The sequence below is a fragment of the Molothrus aeneus genome, chromosome 1, assembly GCF_037042795.1.
Source record: "Molothrus aeneus isolate 106 chromosome 1, BPBGC_Maene_1.0, whole genome shotgun sequence".
In the NCBI taxonomy this organism is placed as follows: domain Eukaryota; kingdom Metazoa; phylum Chordata; class Aves; order Passeriformes; family Icteridae; genus Molothrus; species Molothrus aeneus.
The window spans coordinates 2,843,425-2,868,528 of NC_089646.1; the positions used below are offsets into that span (position 1 = coordinate 2,843,425).

Here is a 25,104-nt window from a genome sequence, read left to right on the forward strand (position 1 = left end):
CTGTGTCAGTTTAAAGGCCATCACAGATAAGAAATGCCACCAGGAATGCTCAGAGAGACATCACTCTTCCCTGCTGCCTGGTGTTTTCCTGGCTCAGATGCAACAGCTTCAGTGGCACAGGTCCCCCTACAGATAATGACAGTGGCAAAGAATGCATCCAAAGGGTGAGGGAAAACCATCTCTTCTTCCCCAATCTTCCCAAAATCCATGCTGATATTGCTGGTGAGGTTCCCCCTGCTCCATTTTAAATTAATAAAGGCACTGGGTGCTTTTGGATGTGCTCCTTGGTTTCTCCTCTGCCAACAGAGATCAGAGAGCTCCTGCTCAAGAGTTCACACCGACCTGATGGAGCCAGTAGGATCAGGTGCTCAGTCCTTACCCCAGGGCTGTAAGCACTGAATTCCTTCTTCTATCCACTCATCACCCTTCCCTGAAAAGCTCTTTTTTTGTTGGCCCCACAACAGTCTCACACACATTCACACATCTCCCACCAAACCCAGCACAGAGCCTGCACATGTGAAGCAGTGGCAGCAAATTCCTCATCCTCCCCATCTCTGACTGCTCACACAGTTGCCTGAAAAAAACCCTTTTAAAAGAAAAGAAAAGGAGGGGGGGGGGAAGAAAAAGATAAAGCAAAATTAAGGTAACAAAAGAAAGTGGTGGAGCTTTCGGTTTTCTTTTATAAAAGACAAATCGTTTATTGATTCAGTCCTTCCACTTGCAACCTCTTTGGTAACAGTCATAACACTTCCAGACTGGGAGAACGCAGTGGAAAGGCCCAGTTCTGACCTCTCACCAATTTCAGAGCTCAGTGAGCCCCAACGTGCCTTGGTGAGAGGCCAAAAGCAGATTTCAAAGCATGGCCAAGGACCTGGCCTCGAGGGACAACCCAAACCAGCCTCCCTACCGTGACTTGTTGCGCTGGTGGGCAGCACAGAGAGCAGCCCCAGCACCCCCAGGCAGAAGATGGCTTGGGATGGGGATGTCTGACTGGGAGCTGTGCCCTGGGAGGTGGCCTTGATGAACCTCTTGGGACCTCCTGGACATTGGCCAATGGGACCATCAACGAAACAAGACTCGCCCGTTCCTGCGGTAGACAATGACTTGCCTCAGTTGGCCCCACGGGGATGGACTAATCCAACCATCTCAGCCTCCCCCTCCTCACACCATCCCAAAGAGAGTAACTGCTGTACTTGGAGTTAAAGATAAACATATATTGATTACACATGGTCATAAAAAAAAAAAAGGTAATAATAATAATAATACATTTCCTAGAACATTACTTAAGACGCTTCCGAAAAGCATCCAAGCTTCCCCTCCCCTCCCCGCCTTCCCTTAATCTATACAGAATAAAGTGCTTCGTTTAGTTTGTTCACACTTGTAGAGCCACCAATACACTCTTAACTTGGCATGTTTGGGCAACTGATACTGAATGCCATAAAATAATTCAGAGCCAAACACCAGGCATGAGAAACTAGTTTTGAGGCAAGTGCTTGGGGGTTTCATTCATTTCCTTCAAGTTCCATGCTACAGCGGTTGTTCTTATTCCTTTTTTTTTTCTCCTTTTTTTTTTTAATTTATTATTTTCTTCCTTTGTTAAGTCCAACCCAACTCCCGTCGTGGTTCCGTGTCTCTAGGCAGGGCTGCGCGTGGGGAAGCTCTGGCCGTCCGTGTGAACAAAGGGCGTCTGTCCGTCTGTCCTTCCCTCCTGACTTCAGGCAAACCAAGAGTCACCTCAGAGGAGTTGTCTAGCAGCGGATGCTCGTCTCTATTGCACTGTCACAGCCATTCCCACCATCTGTCCATCCATCCATCGCCTTCCCACCGCGCCAGGGTTATGGCTGTGGTCCGAAGGGCCAGCCGTGCCTCATAGATACGTGAGGCGAACTGGTCTGTGCTACCAGGCTCCTGGGATTATATAAACCAAAAGTGACCCTCCCCAGCATGATTCCCTCCCTCCCCAAAGTTCAAATGAAGGGTGGAAAAAAAAAATTCCGACCCAGGCGGGTCTGGGGTTTGGGTGTGTGGGAAGAGCTGTCAGCTGAACATTGCGCTACGGCGAATTCAGGAACCGCGTAATGGAAATCGAGCCCCTCTCCACCCTCGCGGTCTGTCAAAGAAGGGATGTGAGAGATTAAGGTGCAAGAGTTAAAAAAAAAAAAATTAAAAAAAATTAAAGTAAAACATAAAAAGCTTGAAAACAACGGACCCAACTCTCCTGCCTGCTGCTCTGTCTAACCCCAAGGGTGCAACAGGCGGGCTGGGACGGGTCCGGGATGGACGAGGCACTGTGGGAGCGACTCGTCTGAGCTCTTAGTACACAAATGAAAACCAGACATGGAGACACACTGGGGCTGAGTCAGGGTGTAGACAAAAGGGCTTGGAGGCCGCATAGGACTCCTGGGAACTACCCAGGCCTTGGAGAGGGGAGGGAGCAGCAGGGATCTGGTTCTCCAAAGTGCTGTGTGCATGGTCACATCTCGACGTCTCCAAGTGGCTCTAGGAGCAGGCTCTCGAAGGGGATCGGACGTGGCTGGGATCAGTCACTGGGCTTTCTGCTGGGCTTCCAGCCTCAAGGAAGTGCTCTCATCTCCCAGAGATGTCCAAGGGGGGCAGGTCCTCACTGGGAGAGGATGAACTGGGACAGGAACAGGAAAGCCACCTCCAGGTGAGTGGAATAAGGGAGCACACAATGTTGGCATGGATGTTTACATGGGGGGAAGTCTATCAGCTGATAGGCTCCATCACAGAAGACCATAAAATAAGGGCACGGCACTCCCATCCTGTCTCAAGGCTGAACATGAGGGGAAAGAAGCACAAGGAAGCCCAAGGGGATGGGATCTGGGAGGCAGCAGAGGAGACAGCATGAACCTCTCCAGCACCTCCATGGATTTCACTGAATGCTTCTCCAAAGCAAAAATCTTCCAGTATGGGTCATGGTCCCTTCAGACAGCCAATGGCCCCAAGAGCCCTCATCCCTCACAGGTGTGTGTGAGGCTTTGTGCCATCCCAACGAGTCCCAGGGTCATGGAGGGGGCAGCAGAGAAGCCTTTGGAACCCACCTGAGAAGGTCAATGAGGTGAGGCAGCTCTGCCATAGAAACCTCCTCGTGCTCAGAGCAGATGGAGATGAGGGTGAGCTCACTGGAACTGAGAGCCATGCTGGGGATCCACAGGATCCCAGCCAACACAAAAGATGAAAAGGACTTTGTAGCTCCAAAATGCTAACATCAGTCAGCTTTCCCATGATGCTGGGAACCAGTGGGGCACCACTCAGCAGGAGATGACACCAGACACCTTAAAGAGCACTCAGAAGAACAGCAGATGCTCCCTGGTCCTGTCCCCATCAGGCTCCTGCATGTCCCCAGTCAGCAAAGCCCCTGAGCATGTGTCCTCCCATCTCTGCAGGCACAGCCCCAATGCTGCCCAAGTGCTTTGCTGATTTGGTCCAGGACACAAAGCACCAAAGATTTTCACAGAGCCAGGTGTGGCTCCCTGTCCCCAGCACTCTGCTGTCACCCAGCACAAGCTGCATAAGAGAAAAGGCTCCTGCAGCCCACTCAATGACCTCTTTCCTTTTTACCTACCAACAGTGCTTCCACCACCTCCTCCATGACCTGACCCACACCAGCTTTAGAAGCACAGGATCAGCTGGAACACCCCCCACCTCTTGCCAGCCCTTCTCTGCCCATGCTGGGTGCTCTCTGACTCTAAAGGGGACACTTCCCCCAGGCAGGGACCCCACAGCCATGGTCAGGACAATGCATGGCACCCTGGGGCAGAGCACAGCAGTGAGAGACCCTGCTGGGACCTCAGTGCCCAACAAAAAGGTGACAGCAAAGCCTTCCTCTTCTCCTCCTCCTCAGCATGAAGTCAGACACATAATTTGTAAGTGAATCATCAACAAGCACTAATCAACATCACAGGGCATCACCAAAACAACCACAACCCTCACTGGTCCCCTCTGGTCCCCCCAGACCAGGACAGGGCAACGGATGCCAGCACCACAAGGAGAAGTGAAGCTTGGGAGAGCAAAGCAGGCAACAAACTGGAGACTGGGACATCATCATCCCCAGGCTGAACATGGTCCTGCTTTAGCTCTGAACCTTGCAGTGGGACCGACCTGGAGCTCACCCATCTCTCAGGGGTTTGTTCAGATTGTTAAGGCACTATTCTGGGCCGATTCTGCTGAGAAACAGAAGCGTCCTGCTCCTCTGTTCCAGGCTCCCCTCCTGCCAGTCCCAAAGGTACCTGAGCTCTCCCAGGAACAGCTCCCCAGCTCCAGAGCATCCCCAGGGGCCCAGCTCCTGCTGGGATTAGCAGAAAGGGCACACCAGAACCCAGCTCCCTTAGGGCACCCCGGAACTGAACTGACAGTGAGTTGCAGATGCCCCAAGATGCAAGGTGGGTGTTTGTGCTTTTGCCTGTGGAGGAGGAAAACCTGCTGTAGGGAAGGAAGACATGTTGAGGGCTGCTAACGAGGGCATGCTAATGGCTTTCCAATGGGGACACCTGCTTGCCACGGGTCACTGGGGCTGGCAGTGGGGGGCTCCCCTGGGGTGCCTACCTTTCAACCCCATGGGTGAAGAGCCTGACTTGAAAGACCAGCTTTACAGTACAGGGATTCAAGCACCACTAACTAGAATTCGGCTTCGAATTATTGATGCACCGGCCAGCAAGCTCAAGCCTGGATATCCTGCTCCTCCCAGCCTCACCAGCATCCCAGCAGGAAGGTGATGCCAGCGTGTGGGAAGATGAAACTGAGAGTGACACCTTTTACCTACACCCTTACGGACGGATGGCAGTTCCCCCCCAACACCCACATTCCTCAGGGGGAGGCTTCCTCCTGCTCCCCCTCTCTGCAGAGAATGACGGGTGAGAGAAAGGAATAAAAACCCAAAACAACCCCAAAACAAGGAGGAAGGGGGGGTAGAGAGCAAGCAAAGCCTTGGCTCCCCGGGGGAAAGGCGTTCCCGAAGGGCAGAGCAGTCCGTGCAGGCGCATGGCCGGGGGGGGTGAGGGGAGGGCACCTAATTGTTGTTTGAATTTATCCTCCCCGCGGGAAACAGGGGAGGGGGTGGCGGTAGGTGAGGAGGAGGAGGGAGGGTCTGTGGAAGAGGATGGAGCAGCGGCAGGGGCAGGGGGGAGACGCCGGGGCCGGGGGGCAGCGGAGCCGGGCTGGTGGCGGGCTGGGGCACGGCTGTGTCCGAAGCCAGGGGGTTGGTGACGCGGAAACATTTCTCCTTGTGGGCCTTGAGCATGTTGGAGAAGCGGAAGCGCTGGCCGCAGACATCGCAGGGGTACGGCTTCTCCCCGGTGTGGGTCCGGCGGTGCCGCTTCATGTTGGGGCGGCTGGTGAAGCTCTTCCCGCAGATCTCACAGATGTAGGGCTTCTCCCCTGAGCGTGGGAGGAGAGGGAGAGAAGCTGCTGGTTAGGGTGAGTGTCAGAGACCGGGGAGATTTGATGTCTCGAGGTATTTTGGGGTGCATGCGCGTGCCTTGCCCTGGTGAGGCAGTGAACGGCCCCACATCCCAGCCCCAGGGCCTGTATCCCAGCCTGGCAGTGTCTGTCAATCGTGGCACACGGAGAGGCAATGCTCCATTCTCCCCTAATCCAATTCCTGAGGACCAAATGATCAGAAGTCCCATGTGGGAGAAAGGGGGGAACCAAATACCCCTTGAGGAGCAAGGGGTATTTAAAGCCAAACGCAAGGCCATCGCATTCATCTAGACCCTACCTTTTTCTTGGAAGTTCTGTCTGAACCCAGGAGTTGGTACCCTGTGCTACCAACTACCTATATGTGCTTTTCTGTATCTTTTCTGTCCTTCTCTTTCTTCTTCTTCTAATTCTCTCTCCTTGGAATATTTTGAGTAGCTCAACATTGAATGTATTTAAAGTTTGCTAAGTTGAATGGGCCAAGTTTAATGCTGTGAGAAGTGTTTTATGTTGGTTGAATGCTGTACTAAACCTTTTGCCAAAGCTCCCTGATTTTTCTCAAGTTTGCCAGCAAACCTTTAAGTTGTTTTGACCCCTTGAGAAGATCTTGTTGCCATTTCTCCTGTGTGTCCAGCCCAGAGATCATGAACCATTGTAAGCCCTTCCAAAAGTCCCGTTGAATAAATTGACTGGGGCCTTATCAGTGCTTCCCAAAACCCCATCCTGCCACCCACCCTAAGATGTTGCCCCCATCCCATCACTCCTTTCAGGGAGAGCCTGACTGCAGGAATTTGGGGCCAGGCAAGGGGCAGGTCTCACCTGTGTGCGTCTTCATGTGCTCATCAAAGTACTGCTTCATGTTGAAGTCCTTGCCACACCACTGGCACATGAACTGCTTGTGGCCGATGTGGATGCTCATGTGGGAGCGCAGCTGGTACTTGTACTGGAAGCGCTCGTTGCAGTTCTGCAGGGGTGAGGAGTTCTCGATGAGCACCCAAAATATCCCCACATTCCCCTCAAATCATCAGCAGCAAGGAAATCCTGGTTTTTTCCCCCCAAGAAACCCCCCCAAAACAGGTTTTTGGGACATACCCAGCCAGGTTTGCAGGCTGGGTGGGTGCAAAGTCCAGGCACTCGGGGACAGATCCTGGCATTGGACAAGTTTCATCATGAAGGTGGTGGGACTCTCAAACCAGGTGATGCAAAGTTTGGAAAAGCGTGGGATCATCCCTACAGCTGCACTGTCACACAGCACAGTGGAAGCCCCAGGGAGTGGAAGATCTCTCCCCAGATCAGTGTTTCTGCCTTACCTCACATTTGAAAGGCTTTTCCCCGGAGTGCTGGAGCGAGTGGACCTTGAGGGACATGCTGCGCTTGAAGGACTTCCCGCAGGTCTCACAGGTGAAGGGCATATCCTTGGTGTGTGCTGGTGGGGACAGGGGCAGGTCAGCAGCCTCCACACACCTCCACCATCCATCTCCCCACACCCCAGCTCTGGCTCCCCGTGCCCAACCCCAGCAAACCCAAAGCACCTCTGGAAGATAAATGGCAGCGATGTTTCAAGCGTTTCCCTTCCAAACCCCCATTCTTTTGGATCTCTTTGGTGGCTCCAAGGCCCAGGGACCCAACTACTGCTGTCATATGGAATTTGCTTTTCAAAGCCCAGCACTGGTATGGTCTGGTCCTTTTACACTTCAAACCTTCCTCTGATCACTTCTGATCAATAAAATAAATGGGATTCCCCAGCACCACGTCCAAACCCAGCACTGAGCAGACATTGGTTCAGCATTGAATATCAGGCCAAATTTCAAGATAGGGATGTGAGAAAGCTCACCCAAGAGTAAGCCAACATGACAGCAACAGAAAACACTTTTTATTGCCAAACTGAATGGACCCCCAGCAAGATCTCCCCATGGCGCCTCCCACACTCACCAACCATGTGTTTGCGCACGTGGGCCATGGTGTAGAACTTCTTCTCGCAGATCTCGCAGGAGAACTTCTTCTCTGCATAGCCATGGACAATCTTGTTGTGCTCGTGGAGAGACCAGAGCTTCTTGAACCCCTTCCCACATGTCACACACTGCAAGGACACAGGAGACAGTCAGGGAAGCAGGGGAAGCAGCTTTGTCCATGGAAAGGGAACATCATGGTGAAAGCTACAGCTGATATCAAAAATCATAACTACCAGCAAGTCTGATATAGACCTTGTCGCTTCAAAACCTCCAAATTTCATATTTCTATGAAAATGAGCAAGGGGCAATGACCTTCCAGGGAAGGATGTGGAATTTTCATCAATGGCTGTATCAGGATTTGGATAAGCAACAGCTCATGCCCCATTCCCAGCTGGGAATTTTATTCCTAAATTATGAATTATGAAGATCTTACATAAAATATCCTGACCCTCTGTGCATTGGAAATTTGCAAAAAATATGAAAATAAGGAGAATCCCTATCTGGGGCAGTACAACTTCAGTCTTCAGCAGATATAATGGATACTTCACCACTAAATTTATTTTCCAAGCAGATCTATGATTCCATGATATCCAAAAGGACCAAAATGGACCCAAACCACCAGTCCATCAGCACAAGGAGAACAACGTGACATGCAAAGTCTTCCCGAAAAACTTAAGGTAGAGAATCACTTCAGCTCCAACAAGTTCAGTGCTCCTCTGGAAGTTCCCAGGAAAAGGTCCAGCTTCTGTGTGAGACCTCTTGCAAGCACGTGAGACCAGTTCAGTGCCCAGGGAAACACTGGAGAGAGATATCCACCAAGGAAACCATGCCAGGAGACAAAGGTCAGCTCCTTCCCCTTCACCTTTCCATGGCTCATGTTCCTCTTGGTCAACAGGGATAAAACCACCCCTTCTCTCCTTGCAGACTTGTTTAGAAAATTATTCATGCCTTGAAGGCATCTTGCAACAACGTGGCTGAATTGTACCAGTGAACCTGGGCAGGGATTTCTCCACTTCTCCTCCTTCCCAGAGGAACAGATGCTCCTTGATGGGCTTCAACCAAATTTTGCTGGGATACCATTGAAAACACATCATTATGCTGTGAAGTCACTGTATTTCTCCATATATATTTATATTTAGGTGCCCCAAAGGGAAAATTAGGGTCACAGAGCCATTCCCAAGCCTCCTCATCTTCATCTTGCCATGCTCAAATATCAACATTAGCAGTTCTCCAAGTCCTACTGTTCCCAAGTAAGCATTTCCATGGATCAGAACAGCTTTATCTCTGTCTTAAGGGATATTTCAGGGCAAATTCAGGACTAGAGCCTGATATCAAAGACACATCAATATCCATTTTCTCTATTTAAAATGAAAGAGACAGGGGAATTTCAAAATGAAAGGTAGAGGGAAAGCAGCAGAGGTAGAAAAACCTCCAGGGCTGGGCCCAAACACCCTGGAGGACTGAGCTCTGTGTCCTCACTCACTGCTGAAAAACATCACTCAAAAAATAAGGAAGCAATGTCCAAATGAGGGGGAAAAATGGGGATATGAATTCTTGTAGTTTAAAAGGAAAACCATACTGAAGCTGGCAATAAAAAGAGTTTGAGGGACAACTCAATAAAGCAAAGGATGAATCACTTTTCAGGTGGTAGGATGCACATTATGGAGATGGGGGATGAACACAGGGAGCAGGACGGTTCTTACATCCTAAAGCTTTATGGATGAAATTTGGTGACAAAACAGGGAAAGAAAGCAGCAGATCAAACTGAGAAAAGGTGGATAGTACCGTCATGGATCTGATTAAAACACAAGAAATAAAAACTCTTAAGGGCAGAGTGTTGAAAAAAATTCCTTTTCCACCCAGACATAATTCCATGGGATGTTGATAAAGTTATTAAATATTATAAGAGCAAATGGAGTGGATTTGGCTATTTGTAAAATTAAAAATGCTTAATTAGGTGACAGACAATGATCCCTTTTTTGCAGAAGGAGGTCACTATACAGGCAGTTCTGGTTCATCCTATTCCAAAATGATTTGGAAAAGGGATAAAAAGGAGAGGGCAAAACAAAAAACAAGCAATGTAGTGACAGCCCCATGTTATCCACCTGGAAAGCAGATGAAGCTGAATAAACATTCTGGTAAAATTCCTTTTTAACTTTTTTTTTTGTTAGGCCCTGAAATAGCCACCACTGTGCAGGTATTGGAACTACACTCATCCATTCTGGGAAAAAGCATCCAAAAAAAGCAACTTCAGAGCTGTGGATTTGTCAGGAAGATGCACCAAAGGGTCAGTGACTGCTTCACCTATGAACCAAGACTGTTCCTGCTCCCATATTCCCTGCTTGCCAAGATCTGCCTCATTCCCTGTTTTATTTGGGTCTCATCACTGAAGGGCTCCAGCAGCACTTGGGTTGTGTTACCTCCATCAAGGAGAGCTGTGAGATCATTCAAAATCTGGTCACTGGTGGGAAGAGTGATGGGAGAAGCTGTCCATAAATTGTAATATATAATATTTGTATATTAATATAATATTTCTTTTTGTATATTATATAATATTTGTAATTATTAGCAGCAGCATCCTGTAAAACAGCTCATCAGGAATTAGGAGATGGGAATTTGGAGGGATCTTCAGGAACACACGTGTTTGCTGCTCTGATTGGGTGCCTCCCTATCCCCTCAAAACTGCACTGATTTAATAAAGTCAATTTGTTACACAGGATCTCATGAGCACAGGGGAAGGCCACACCAAGCCCAAGCCATGTGTGGATGTCAAACGCACTCAGAAATTTGCTAATGCACACAAAAAAAACACAAAAGGCAGATTAAAACCATTTTAACTCCTGTCAGCAAATCTTCAAATTAAGCTAAAATGGGTTCAGTCTGGGTGGGAATGCTGGAGTGTGTCTCCATCAAGGGCTTGCAGTGTTTTATCCAGATTAACTGAATAAACTTAAAAGAAAAATTACTCCTCAAAAATTAACTCTGTGCTTCCACCCAGGCAGTCAATGGAAAGCCACAGCCCTGTGGCACAAATCCTCTAATTCCAGGCGACTGTGGGACCCTCCTGAGTCTGAATACAAGTCATGGGTGAAGGAAGGTTCCCTCCCAACTGCCATGTTGTGCTGGTTTTGCATATAGAGAAAAATCTCATATCTCAAATTCTCAAAATTCTCAAACTCTCAAAATCTCAAATTAACAACCAAAACCACTACACATGTGCTAACTGCAACATCAATATTATCTCAGCACGAGCCCATCCCAGGGTGTATCTGGATGGAATGACCTCCACAGTGCTTGGGATGCCCTTCCCTCACTGGGATGTCCCACAGTGGTGGGATTCTTCTCCTTTGGTGGGATGTCCCCACCTTGATGGCACATCCACCCACTTTGGAGGGGTATTCCCCCCTTGGTGGGACATCCATCTCTAGTGGGACGCTCCACCTTGGGGTAAGGCATTTCCCGTTGGTGGATGTTCACCCTGGTGGGATCCATGCCCTGGATGGAGCCATGCTCACCTGGATGTTCTTCTCACAGTCGGTCTGGTGGTGCAGCAGGAGCTCGCTCTCCAGCAGGAAGCGCTTCCCGCACTTGTCGCAGATCTGCATGCGGCTGTGGGTGACGTTCATGTGCTTCTCCAGGTACCAGCGGTTGTTGAAGATCCGCGGACACTTCTTGCACGGATAATGCTGCTTCTCCTCCAGCTTCACCTTCTGGCCCAAGCCATCTTGTTCTTTCTTCCTCTTCCTTCCCCTCTGGCCTTCTTCTTCCTCCTCCTCCTCCTCTTCCACCTTGGCCATCTCCTGGGACCTGGTTGCCATGGCAGGTTTAGTGGCTTTGGATGCCCGGCTGCCCCTGCGGGGCTGCCCGCTCTTTTCCCGTTTCATCTCTGAGGCATCCTCATCATCATCATCCTCTTCTTCCGTCGTCTCCTCCAGATCTTCCTCCTCGCTGCGCTCCTCCTCCTCCTCCTCCCCCACCTCCGCATCCTCCTCCTCTTCCTCCTCCTCCTCCCCTTCCTCATTCTCCTCCTCCCCGTCCTCCTCCGTGTCGCGCCCATCCCCGTCCGGCCGCCCCATCACGGCCGCCTCGCTGGCGGCCGCCTTCCCCTCCGTGCCCTTGGAGACGTTGAGGGTCTGGTTGTTGAGGTTCACCTCCACGATGATCTGCTCCCTGTTGTAGGAGCCCTGGCTGTCCAGGTCCTCCTCAGACTCCTCACCCTCCATCTTACAGACAGCACCAGGACCTCCATCCTTCTCCTCCTTGTAGTACTGCTTGGCTGGGCCGGGGGGGAGCGTTCCGCTGCCCGTCCCGTCCTCCACGCGCACCGAGAAGGGGTCGTTGCCCTCCCGGGCGTAGATTTTGGGGTGGGGGGCGTCCACCTCCTGCTTGATCTCGCAGTAGTAGGGTGGGGGTCCGGCGCAGCCCTCGGCGGGCAGGGCCATGTCAGTGGCCAGGCTGAGCGAGCGCGTGTCCAGCAGGTCCTGGCAGGAGGACGCGATGTTGTTCATCTGCAGCACGGCGGCCGCGTTCAGCACGTCCTGCACATTGCAGGAGTTGACGAGCAGCTTGGAGGTGTAGATGAAGTTGAGGATCTGCTGAAGGCCCTGCGAGGTGAGGGCCTCCAGAGAGAGCTCCACGCGCTGCAGCTGCTTGTTCTGGGTGAAGAGGGAGTGGAAGAACTGGCTGTAGGCTGCCAGGACCCCCTTGTGCGCCGGGAAGATGCTCTTGTGCTGCACCAGCACGATGTCCACGTCGCACAGGTCCGGCTGAAAGAGGCGCTGCTCGTTCAGTCTGTCCATCAAACACGTGAAGTGGAGGGCTACATCCTCCACCAGGGAGTACTCAGCCGAAGGGTAGTCAGTCGTTTTTTCGACTATCAGCTGGGGGAGGAAAGAAATAAAATCATTCAGGGCTCATTTCCCCCCCAAAAAACACCCTTCTGGCCATGCCATCATGCCAAGTCAGAGATGTCACCTGAGAAGCTCTACTGCCAGCCTCAGCTTGGAGGCGCCGACCAAAACATTCTGTCACCTACCCCAGCTTGGAGGTACTCACCATGGAGTTCTACCACCAGCCCCAGTTTGGAGATACCAGCCAAAACACTCCATCACTCCCTCAGTTTGGAGATACCAACCAAAACACTCCATCACCACCCTCAGTTTGGAGATAGTAACTAAAACACTCAATTACCAACGCCAGTTTGGAGATACCAACCAAAACACTCCATCACCAACGCCAGTTTGGAGATAACAACCAAAACACTCAATTACCAACCCCAGTTTGGAGATACCAACCAAAACACTCCATCACCAATGCCAGTTTGGAGATAACAACCAAAACACTCTATCACCACCCTCAGTTTGGAGATAGTAACTAAAACACTCAATTACCAACCCCAGTTTGGAGATACCAACCAAAACACTCTCTCCACCACCAACCCCAGTTTGGAGATACCAACAAAAGCACTCCATCACTAACCTCAGTTTGGAGATACCAGCCAAGAAACTCCATCACCAACCCCAGTTTGGAGATAGCAACCAAAATACTCCATCACCAACCTCAGTTTGGAGATACCAGCCAAGAAACTCCATCACCAACCCCAGTTTGGAGATAGCAGCCAAGAAACTCCCGTCACCAGCCCCAGCTTGGACATGTCAACCAAAATGCTCCACCAGCCTCAGCTTAGGAACACCACAAAGCTCCACCACCAGGCCCAGCTTGAAGACACCAACCAGGAAGCTCCATCACCTGCTTGAGTCCAGGAGACTCAACCAAGGAGGAGAAGCCCCAGTGAAAGGGCAGGTAAGGGCCACACCAGCACCCACTGATATCCCTTCAAGGTGTGTAGGAAGCACCATGGCCACCCAGGAGGTCCAAAGGCAGGCTCAGGTGTCCACACTCACTCAGAGATGTCACACAGGAGAGGGGATGCCTTGACCTCTTGAACCAGATGGAGATCCAGGTGGATATTTGCCCCAAACAGGAAGTCAATTTTAGGCACCTGCTGAGATGTAACCCCCTAAATAAAAAGAAATTAGGATTTTATAGCTCCCTGTTTCTGCAGACAACAGCACAAAGCCCAATATCCTCTGATATTTCTGAATTACACCGCGTGCTCTCGCTCACGACAGCAGCTCACTCACAGCTGGATCCATTGGCATGATTTATGCACTTCTTAATGCTCATTTTCCATTGCCTGGGGAAAGGCACTACCTGGAAAAATTCAAATCAGGGAGCAGCACCCCCAGGCTGGGGAATGCTGTGCTGCCAACCCTCCCCAGGCTGAGTTTTCTGAGTATTTAATCCAACTCCCACATATTTCACATGGTCCAGAGCATCCCTGGTGTTCATCCCCTCTCCTGGTCATACCTGAGCCTCAGGATGAGTCTGCCTGCTCCATCCCAAATCCAAGGGAAATCCCACGCCCTAAATCCTGCGTCCTGCATTAAAAGAAGGTGGGACACACCCAGACCCCATAACACCCTTTTTCCTGACCTTTGTAGGATGTGACCAAGGACATGGTGCAGAACAGGGGCAGAGAGGGAGGGTTCAACCTGCCAGGTTTATCCTGCACCTCCTGCCCCAAAAAGAGATTTTCAACTCCCATTTTTTCTGGAAGAAATGGCAGCTTTTGATTAACACACAAATTCCAGCAAGACATGTTCTGTTTGTCTTTTTTTTTTTTTTTCTTCTGGTGAGCCAAAGGCAAAAGGACACACAGACAAAAATGTTTAAATAATAAAAAAGGGTGTTTTCTTCTCTGTTTTCCCAACAAGCAAAAAACCTCTTTCCGTTCCCTGCCAAATTTTTTCATTTTCATTGGATTTCTGCTCCACAACCAACCCATCCAACCAATAGGGATCTCAAGTTTTGCATGGTGCTGATAGCCCTGGAGAATCCTAGCAAGTGCTGGCACCCAGAGAAAACATGGAAAAACCAGTTCTGCTCCAAATTCTTGGCTCTGCAGCCTGGAGCAGGGCAAAGAGGTAGGAAAAGGGTTGGGTGTTTACATATTTTTATATACTTTTTTATAATTTATATATATATATATATTTAATATTTCCAATATTTTATACATTCATGCTTATATATAGTTAAACTACTTATATATAAAAACACATAAATATATAAATACACAAACATTCTTTATATATGTACTTGTTACAAAATGCTGCATAACCCAGCTGGAACATCCATCCACCTTCACCATTTCCTGAGCCTCTCACGACTGCCAAGAACATTTTGATGAGATCTTGGATGGTTCAGCCCCCCCTCCCACCTCCAAGACACGTAGAAAATAATTAAGGCTATAATAAATATCAAAAACTGAAGAGACAGCAGGAATTCAGCAGAGCAGTTTGCTGTTTGCCAGGTTCTCTATTGAAAAAAATAACCCTAAACTCAGTTTTTATCTCCGGGGATCCATCTCATTTAGGATACCCCAAGCTTGGGGCACAGCCACCAAGGAATGGGTGCAAAATAGAGGAAAACGGGTCTGTGGAGCGGCATCTCCCAGCCTGGAAAACAAAAGGCGGCTTTTTTTGCCCTCTGGATGGAGGATTTTTGGCAGAGGGGGCTGATCCCTCACCCAGCGGCGCTCCTTGCCAGGCGGCTCTAATCAGTCCCAGCAGCGGCGAGGACAATGCGTGTCTTGGCCGCGTCCCGCCGGTGACTTCAGCCCGGGCTTGTCAGCGGGAGCCTTTTGCTCTTTATTGCTCTCAGATGCTTTTCGTGAGCTTGCCCCGCAGCCAGAGCCCCGGCCGAGACGAGAGGCGCCTGCCGGGGTGAGATCCCCAAAAAGACCCCGACTTGCCCCAAAATGCCCCTCCGGCAGCTCCTGTCCCTGCGGCTCCAGCGGAGCGGAGCAGCCTGACTAATGGGGATTAATGGCAGGGTTAAATCCAGGCTCTTCCTCTGGGAAAACGCAAATATTTGAAATGTATATCACTTTTAATTTAATATTTCTTATATTAAAAATACATATTGAAGAAAGAAAAAAAAAAAAAAAAGGAAAAGAATCACGAGTTTCGCTCTTTTCCACCACCACCACTCTGCCCCTCTGGCTCTGCCCACATCCCATCTCCATCCCCTGCTGCACACTTGGGCAGCTCACTGGATGCACTAAACCAGGGTGAACCCTAAAACTGGCCCCTACACACGCTACCATACCAACCTCAAAGTAAAGTTCTGCCATCATCAGTGCAGAAAAACACCCCGAAAAATTATTAGAAAGCAGCGTGGCCGTGAGTTCCGCAGCCCGAGGGGCCGGCGGCGCCTCCAGCCAGCCCTCCCCGCCCTGACGCTGCCCTCCAGCTCTATTTTAAGAGAGTTTTCACGTGGTGCTGCCAAAGTCCCGTCCCAAAACAGCCCCTGGGGCAAGAGGACGGCCAGAGGATGGGGAGGATGCTTGGGGTGAGGGATGGGGGGTGGAGGAGCCCCGAAGGGAGGGGATGGAAGGAAAGGATGAGTAAGGAATAGTGGTGGAAGGAGATGCTGGCGTTCACTGGGGCAGGGCAGCATCTCTCCAGCCAAACCACCAAAAATCCCACCAAAGGAGGGGGAGGCCAAGCTCCATTTCCACCTGCATCCTGCCACGTGCCTCAGTTTCCCTAAACAGCCCCACCAACACCTGCCCACCTGCCCTGAAAGTGTTTGCTGCTGGATTTAAATCAATGTACTACGACAAAAAGCACTTTCTCTCAGCAGCTATTGAGAATGAGATCCCTAAATGTTCCTGCAGCTCTAAACCTCCCCAAAAGACCAGAAGGTTGGGCCACTCTGGATATATTTAAATACTCAAATCCTCAGTCCCCCAAGAAGATCATCTCTGACCTTCACCAGCCTCTTCTTTATTTAATTAATTATTTGTTCATTTCTAGCACCCTCATCACCACAGCATCAAGGACCATGAGTAATTCTTTCCCACATAAGCACAAGGACAAGGGGTCTTAGGGCATAAAATTCACATTTAAGTGGTGACAAGACCAGCTGCCTGTGAACCACTTTCCATTCAGCACAAAATTTGGGGATTTCTTTAAATTTTTCACCCTCAAGATGTAAAAAAAAAAAAAAAAAAAAAAAAAAAAAAAGCAATCTGCTTTTCTGTATCATTTCCAACCACCAAAGCATTCATAGTTGACCTTCAGTATTAAATTGCATTAAAGAAAAGTGCTTTAATAAGGAACTAAATACAATGTCAGCACTTGCTCCTCAAGAAAAAAAAGAAGTCCCCCATGCCCTCTTCTCAATTTGGACATTGCTGAACTTCAGGACAAAAGAGCTGGGTTGGAACTATTTAATGTCAAAACTTGACTTTTGCTGAAGAAAGAAATAACATTAAGAAATAACATTAAATCCCCATTTTTACAGATTAAAAAACTGTAAAAATTTCGGACGACACAAAGGGGCATCGTTACAAACCCCAAACATTCGCGCTTTCAGTTTTAATCCCCGCCCTCCCACAACCTGCCCTCTGCCTTCCAGACCCTGTCATGAAACCTTCAGCCTTCTCTCCCTAGTTTTGAGGCCATCTGGAGATTTTTTTTCAAAAAAAAAAGCTCCCCAAACCAGAATACACCAGCCCAGAACGAGCACTGCTGCCTGGACCGTCCACATCCCACTGCCCAACCACCCATTCCTGGGGCACGGTGGCAGAAGAATAAAAAACCACATCCCAAAACTCCTGTCCCTCTCCTGTCCCCAGACCCTTGCATGAAACCTTCAACATTTTCTCCCTAGTTTTGAGGCCATCAGAAGATTTTTTTTCAAAATGATGTGTTTTCCCATAGCTCCCCAAACCAGGATACACCAGCCCAGAACGAGCAGCACTGCATGGACCGAGCACATCCCACTGCCCAACCACCCATTCCTGGGGCACGGTGGCAGAAGAATAAAAAACCACATCCCAAAACTCCTGTCCCTCTCCTGTCCCCAGACCCTTGCATGAAACCTTCAGCCTTTTCTCCCTAGTTTTGAGCCCATCAGAAGATTTTTTTTTTTTTTTCAAAATTACACCAGCCCAGAACGAGCAGCGCTGCCTGGACCATGCACACCCCATTGCCCAATCCCCCATTCCTGGAGCAGAGCTGTGCCTGGGAAGCTGGCAGAGGGATAAACCACATCCCAAAGCTCCTGTCCCCTTCCTATCACCAGACCCTTGCATGAAACCTTCAACATTTTCTCCCTAGTTTTGAGGCCACCAGAAGATTTTTTTTCAAAATGATGTGTTTTCCCACAGCTCCCCAAACCAGGATACACCAGCCCAGAACGAGCAGCACTGCACGGACCGAGCACATCCCACTGCCCAACCACCCATTCCTGGAGCAGAGCAAGCTAGCAGAGGGACACACCACATCCCAAAGCTCCTGTCCCTCTCCTGTCGCCTACCTTGACAGCTCTGCTGTCCCCTCCCTCCCCGGGGAGCTCTCCGTGGGTGCTCTCGGCACGGGACCGTGCTGGGGGTGGGGTCTGCTCGCTCCTCCGACGGGTGTTTTTATTTAATTACGAGAGGCTTGTCCGGAAAAACAAGCAGGAAGGGAAAACAATAGCCCGGCCACAGCCCCGCCTGGCGAGGCGCCGGCCGGCACGGCCCCGAGCGAGCGCCCACCGCCCGCATCCTGCCCGCCGGGATGTGCCCGGCCCGCTCCGGAGCCCCCAGGGATGCTGCTGACACCATCCCAAGCGATGATTTTTATTTCTGCGCTGTCTAAAAGGCTTAAGGGTGCCCAAAGCAGAGCCATGTGCAGGCACAGAGAGCAGGCAAGGGGAAGGGGCTCAGCGATGCTCCCTAAGCCTGGCTCATCCAAAAAACACGTCCCAGCCTCTGCTGGGTGAAGAAGAGCATCAGTCCAGCTGTGGGACAGGCAGATGCTTCACAGGCTTTTTTTTTTTCCCCCCTCCCTTTTGGCTGTTCCTAATTTTTTATTAATGATATCCAGCATTTACAGGCTTTGGCTCAAGGATGCTTTGCCCAGGGAGTTGGTAGCAGCCCCAGGCCCAGCAGTGCAATGGAACAGGGACAGCTCCTTCCCCCATCCCTGTCTCCCTGCAACCAAGAGGACACCTTTGCAAAGGGGAAAAGGTTCATTTGGGATGTTTTTGGAAGCACCATGGCCACCAGCAGCGTGGGGAGAGGAGCAGGATGAGCTGGGATGAGCAACACAAAAGCTTCATCCATTGGGAGCAGGCACTGCCTTCCCAACAGCACAGCCCACAGAGGGTTAATGGCTTTGTGCTTTTTTTTTTTTTATCTCATACTTTTAAATTTTTTTAAACCCTATCAGCTGCTGTGGGTGCTTTTCTCCTTTCCTTTTGCACACAGAGCTGCAAAGCCACTGTGACATTTCCAAGGATCAACCCCACTGTCACACCCCATCCCCAAATCGTCCCAGTGAGGTGATGCTGCTCCTCGAGGATGCCACCACCGTGATGGCATCGAGGACACTGTCCCTCTGTTCCACCAGGGTGACAGTGAGGGCAGTGCCAAGCCCTGGGAGCCCATCCCAACACGTGGGAAGCCGAGCACTGTCCCCTGCTCAGACACAGCCTCTGCTGCAAAAATACAGAGGCTCCAGCAACGCTGCATCATTTTCATGCCAGAACAAATCCCAATCCCTCCAGGAGAGCAGAGGCACCAAACCCTGGATGGAAGCACCCTTCTGAGTGTCCCTGTCCCCTCGGTCAGGCCTGAAGGAGGTGTGGCTCAGTCAGACCCAGCAAAAGCTCTGCAGGTGATTCCAGAGCCAGGCAAAGCCAGGTCTGGGGTTAAATCCCAAAGGGATGCTGCTGGATTCCAGCAGAGCTGGCATGGCCCTGGCAAACGCTGAGGGCAGACAGGACAGCCAGGCCACGAGGGCACAGCCAGTGACACCCAGCTGATGGGGATGTCCCTGAGCTGCTGCACTGGCACTGGGGATGGGATGGGATGGGATGCTGCCCTCCATCTGTGGGATGCAGGACTGCCCAGAGTCACTGCTGGGGTGGAAGAGCCCAGGGGATGCGCACACACACACACACACACACACACACACACACACAAAGCCACTGTCTCCCTCCCTCTCCTGCCCGAGAAAAACAAGCAGAGGGAAGGTTGAGGGAGGAAATGAGGACAAAACCCAAGGCTGACCTCCCCAGCCGGGCTGGCGGCCAAGCGGCTGCACCAGGGGCCAGCTCCAGAGGGGACATCACCCCAGAGAGCCCAGGGATGTCCCCAGTGCCACTGCCACCGAGGGAGGGCCTGGATGCAACAGGAAAGGCGGTGCTCAGAGCCCCCCAGAGCTGACAGGAACCCCAAATTCAGTGCTGGGAGCAGGGATGGGTGCAGGAGCAGGGATGGGTGCAGGAATAGGTGCAGGAGGCAGGGATGGGTGCAGCAGGACAGCCACCATGTCACCTGTGCAGAGCTCAAAGGCATCATAACCCCAAGGCACCCCCTGCCATGTGCAGCCAGGGATGCAGGAAGGGGCTGGGATCCCCAGCAGCATGGATGGAGGGACAGAGGGAGGGATGATGGATGGATGGATGGATGGATGATGGATGATGGATGGATGGATGGATGGATGGATGGATGGATGGATGGATGGATGGATGGATGGATGGATGGATGGAGCCACCTCCCAAGCACTGCTGAATGAGGTTTCCAGCATGCCCTGCCTGGCAGCCCAGGGGCATCCCACCCCACGCCCATCCCTGGGGCAGCCACCACGACCTTCCAGGTGGATCAGCAGCATGGTGGGATGTGACACCTCCAGGGTTTGTCCCACACTCAGCCCTCAGTAAAGCCTAAAACCACAGCATTTCCTAACCCAGCCACAAACTTGCCAGAGAGACCCAAGATTCCACCTGTCTCAGCCACGATGCTGGGCAGGACTTTCCATCCCAGAGCATTTCTCCAAACCCTGGGAGATGGTCCCCATCTCCAGATCCATCCTAACCCAGCCTTGACCAGGACTCTTTGGGAAGCACCAGCCAAGCTCCTCTAATCCAGCCATGGAATGGTTTGGGCTGGATGGGACCCTAAAGATCATCTTACTCCCAACTTCTCTGCCATGGGCCATCTTCCTTCAGATCCAGTTGCCCAGATCGAGGATCTGGATGCACCACATCCTTCCTGCCCAACACTTTTAACATTTTTATGACATGCATTATTTTTGTCCTTATTTTTATCACCCTTTTTCCTGTAGCTTGGGGAGCAGAGCTTTAACTCAGACAGGGTGTCAGCAGCCCCGGCTCCAGGCAAAAGATGTAATCATAAAAATAATAATAAAAAACGACAGTTTGTTGTAATTAAATCTTCTACCCATGACATCTGCGCCACCATGGCCAGTCTTTCCCCATATCCAAAGGCATCCCAGTTTTCACCATCAGGAGAGGTGGATGAACACTGAGTTTGCTGCAGAGAGGACAGCAGCTCCAGAGAACACGGGGACAAGTCCCCAGGTGTGTCCCCATGCAGGAAACCCAATGGGGCCACCCCTGCCCTGCACAAACCATCCCAACAACACAAGCCATTTCCCTTAGGAATAAGGGAAAATTAGGGGCAGGAGGCAGAGAGCTCATCCTGCCCACCAATATCCACTCCTCCAGTTCTACAGGGACCCACAGAATGCCAGGGGACATCTAGGATGACATCTAGGATGACATCTAGCATGCAAACCACATGGAGGATCTAAATATCCACATTTTTGGGGCCAGGCAAACATGGCAGCAAATTAAAAACTTCATCTCTTGCTCTTCTCCCGCAGAGTCACTTTGTCAGGGCCACCACCAGGTCCCCTCTACAAAGGCTTAAATGCAGCAGCATGGGAGAGTCCTCAGTTTTCTCCTCCAGGAGGGAGAACAGGAAAATCAGCATTTCCCCCCAAAACCTTCAAAGACCCTCTGATGTTTTGACACATTCAGTTCAACCGCAAAAGGTTTGGGTTGTTTTTTTTTTTTTTTTTTCCCTTATTTTTCCACGAGCAGAAAAATCTGCATCTTAAAAAGAACCAATATTTCATCAACTCTCGGGCAAGCAACCTCCCGTTTTTCTCCCTGCCTTTTCCAAAGGATCCATCTCCAAAGGCGGCAGCGGGTTATTTTTGTGGAGGGGGTGGCAATGTCTCTGCTCCAGACCCGGGAGACACGAGCACGGGGCCGTTTATCTCGCCTGCTGATAAGCGAACGCTCCGTTAATTCCTCCCGGGGAGAACAAAGCTCCGCCGTCATTCCAAGCCCAGGTGGCAAAGGGGACCCTGCGGCCACCCCGGGAAAAGCCCCCGGAGCGGGGCTGAGCATCCTCAGGGAAACTCTGCACTTGGAGGCAGAATGTTTGCACCCAGAGAGATTTCACCACAGATCCAGAGGAAAAAATAAAATTTAAAAAAAAAAATATAATAAATCCCTTTCGTGTCTTTCCAAGGAGGAATTTTGCTTTGTAAAGCAAATCTTTCTCTGGTTCTTGCCGAGGTAGGGTGTGGAAGGAAGGCTGAATTCCCAACTTTTCCCCGTCTTCCTCGCTGGGGTGGGCTCTGGGTGTCTCCAGCTCCACCTCAGGGCACGAAAGGCTCCCCAAAACACCCCGGTGTGTCCCCCTGAGCCCTCAGCATCTCCTCTGGCAAGGGATGCAGGCGCAGGATTCAGCCGGGATTTCATTGCACAGGCCGAGTGTGACTGCCCAGCGTGAACCCAAACCCACTCCCGATCACTTTAACCTCAGCATTAATTAAACCCCCGCAGTCTTGGGGTGCCGAGCCCCATCCCACCATCCCATCTACCATCGTTTCCTCATTTTTCCGAGCTTGCACTTTCGTGCCCTTTCCAAAATTCCACTCGGACGCTTCCCGGGGCGTCAGGACGGGCACGGAGTCAGCGCTGGGGCGAACACAACCCTGCACTTTTTGGGATGGGGGAGGCACCGGGAGCACATCCCAGGGGGATTTCATGTGGATCTTTCCCAGCTCGGGCCTGCCCTCCGCAACTCCAACTAAACCCCCCCCAAAAAACTCCACCGGCCGATAAAATAGGTCACTGCTGCAGGCGAGAGCCCCAGCTCTGGTGTTATTATTATTATTATTGTTATTTTAAAGAGGAGCGCTGGAAAATCGCTTTTTCAGAGGTGGGGGGGATGCTGCGCCCTCCCTGCAGCTTTGCTCCTCCGGGATGTTGCGGAGCGCCCAAAACCCCCCAGACCCGCCGGGAAAAGGGGGCCCAGGACGGGAACCAGCCATGGAAAAAGTGGGGGGGGAAGGAGGCGGGCAGGAATTGGCAAAAGGATGGAGTCATCCGGGGAATGGGAATGGCCGAGGAAGCGGCAGCTCCTGCGCACCCCCCTCCCTCACAGCGGATCCTCCGGCCTGGGGGGCTCCAAAAGTGTGCGAGTCCCCCCAGATCCTGCCAGGGACCCCCGAGCCGGGCTGGGCTCTTCCCAAGGGAGGGCTCAGACCCCTCCTCACGGCCCTTCCGCACCCCCATCCTCCTCTAAAGCACCCCAAAGGTGCTGGTGATGGTGGGGGGGGGCGCGTTTTTGATGCCATTTCCACCAAACCCAGCCCGTCCTCGCCTTGCAGGAGGGGGGACCCTCATGCAACCCCCCCAGCAAAGCAGCACCGGGCCCAAACCTGGCCGGGCTGTGCTTTTTATACCCCCCCCAACCCCACAAAAAAATAAAATAAAAATTAATCCACGGCCCCCTCCCGTTTCCCCCTCAGGCCTGGATGCAGCATCGCCCATGCAGCCCCCCCACCTCCCTCATGCACCTCCGCCGCCCTGGCCGGGATTTGGGCAAGTTTCGAGGCCTTTGGGAAGTCGGCAAAGCCCCGGCAGAGCGAGGAAACGACGGAGGAAGGAAGGGGAAGGGAGAGGGGGGAAATAAAAGCGAGGAGAAAAGGGAGAAGGGGGGGCGGGTAGAAAGGGGGGGGGGTTCAGGCTCTACCATTTTGATGCAAAGGTCTCCGCGCTGAGGAGTCCCGGTCCTCCTCCGCTGGCCTGGGGTTTGTGCTCTCCATGAAAAAAACAAGGAATTGGTGGGTTGGGTGGGTTGCTGGTTTGGTGGCTTTTTTTTCCTGTTTTTCTTTTTTTTTTTGGCCGCCTTATTTCTGCTTTTTTTTCCTTTTTTTTTTTGCCTTTTGGAAGAGGAGGAGGAGGGGGGGGGAGGAAATCACCGCGCCAGCGCTGCTTGCATCCCCGTCCCTCTTTTCCTTTTTTTCCCCCTATATTTCCCTTTTCATCATTTTCCTCTCCCCCTGCTTTATATCTTTTCTCTTTTCCTTTCTTTCTTTTTTTTTTTTTTTAATTTAATTTTTATGTTTTTCCTCCTCCTCCTCTTCACCTCATCCTGCCCATCGCCATGTTCGCCCCTTTTGGGAAGCCGGAGGAATGCGGAGCGGCGGCGGCTCCGGCTGCCAAGAGCCCCGGGGCCGCTGATTGGAGCCGCCGCATCAGCTGGGGCCGCGGCTGCCCCTTTAAAGCGACAGCAGCCACCGCCACCCCACAGGGGACACCCCTCTGTCACCCTGTGCCCGCACCCCAAGCCCTCCGCCACAGCCGCCAATGCAGCGCTGCATCCCCCCCGGAGCATCCCCGGGGATCCCGCTGGGCAGGGGAAACTGAGGCACGCAGCTCCTCACCCCCTCCCCAAACCCAATAGAAAGATCCCAAGATTTTTTGAGCACATAAAGCCTCAATTTGAGGTGTCATGGAGCTTAAAATTGAGTGTTTTCCTGCTGTTTGGAGGAAATGGGGATGCTCCTTCTGGATGTGTTTAAGGCACATTTGGAGCATTAGTTGGGAGCATCCTCTGCATCCTGCTATGGTTGGGGAAACTGAGGCACGCAACCTCTCACCCCCTCCCCAAACCCAATAAAAAGACCCCAAGGCTTTTGGGTCATAAAATCTCAATTTGAGATGTGTTGAAGTAACAGTGATGTACTTAAAGTGGGATTTTTCAGGTGTTCTCCCACTGTTTGGATGAAATGGGGATCCCCCACCTGGATGTGTTTAAGGCACATTTGGTTATAGGGAGGATCCTCTGGATCCTGCTATCACTGGGGAAACTGAGGCACACAACCCCTCACCCACTCCCCAAACCCAATGAAAAGACCCCAAGGCTTTTGGGGGACATGTTACCTCAATTTGAGGTATCATGGAGCTTAAAATGGGATTTTTTTGAGTGTTTTCCTGCTGTTTGGAGGAAATGGGGATGCCCCACCTGGATGTGTTTAAGGCACATTTGGAGCATTAGTTGGGAGCATCCTCTGGATCCTGCTATGGTTGGGGAAACTGAGGCACACAACACCTCACCCCCTCCCCAAACCCAATAAAAAGATCCCAAGATGTTTTTGGGCACATAAAACCTCAATTTGAGAGGCTGTGGGGTAATGTCCATTTGATTAAAATGGGATTTTTGGGGTGTTCTCCCACTGTTTGAGAAAAGGGGATGCCCCAATCTGGATGGGTTTAAAGCACATTTGGTTATAGGGGGCATCCTCTGGATCCTGCTATGGCAGGGGAAACTGAGGCACACAGCTCCTTACCCCTCTCCAAAACTAAGAAAGACCCCAAGGCTTTTGGGTCATAAAATCTCAATTTGAGGTGTTGCGGAGCAACAGGGATTTAATTAAAATGGGATTTTTGGGGTGTTCTCCCACTGTGTGGAGGAAATCCCCACCCGGATGTGTTTAAGGCACATTTGGTTCTTGGAAGCATCCTCTGGATCCTGCTATGGCTGGGGAAACTGAGG

The 25,104-nt window shown here is 51.3% G+C and overlaps 1 protein-coding gene across 1 annotated transcript; it reads right to left on the reverse strand.

Annotated features, from left to right (window-relative positions):
- Nucleotides 1-672: 672 nt before the first annotated feature.
- ZBTB47 (zinc finger and BTB domain containing 47) lies at nt 673-23,783 on the reverse strand. The gene is made up of 6 exons (XM_066550484.1): nt 23,299-23,783; nt 10,904-12,268; nt 7,369-7,516; nt 6,747-6,862; nt 6,256-6,400; nt 673-5,397 (listed from the first exon to the last, which is right to left on the reverse strand). Exons 1-6 carry the CDS (start codon nt 23,299-23,301, stop codon nt 5,030-5,032), a joined length of 2,145 nt encoding a protein of 714 aa, XP_066406581.1. The 5' UTR covers nt 23,302-23,783; the 3' UTR covers nt 673-5,029.
- Between the last annotated feature and the right edge of the window lie 1,321 nt (nt 23,784-25,104).

Excerpts from the sequence above, each read along its gene's own strand:
- ZBTB47 (XM_066550484.1), bottom strand. Across the intron at positions 6,863-7,368 it reads CGTGCGCAAACACATGGTTG|CACACACCAAGGATATGCCC; the intron begins GTGAGTGTGGGA and ends TGTCCCCACCAG. Across the intron at positions 6,401-6,746 it reads AAAAGCCTTTCAAATGTGAG|AACTGCAACGAGCGCTTCCA; the intron begins GTAAGGCAGAAA and ends TCACCCCTGCAG.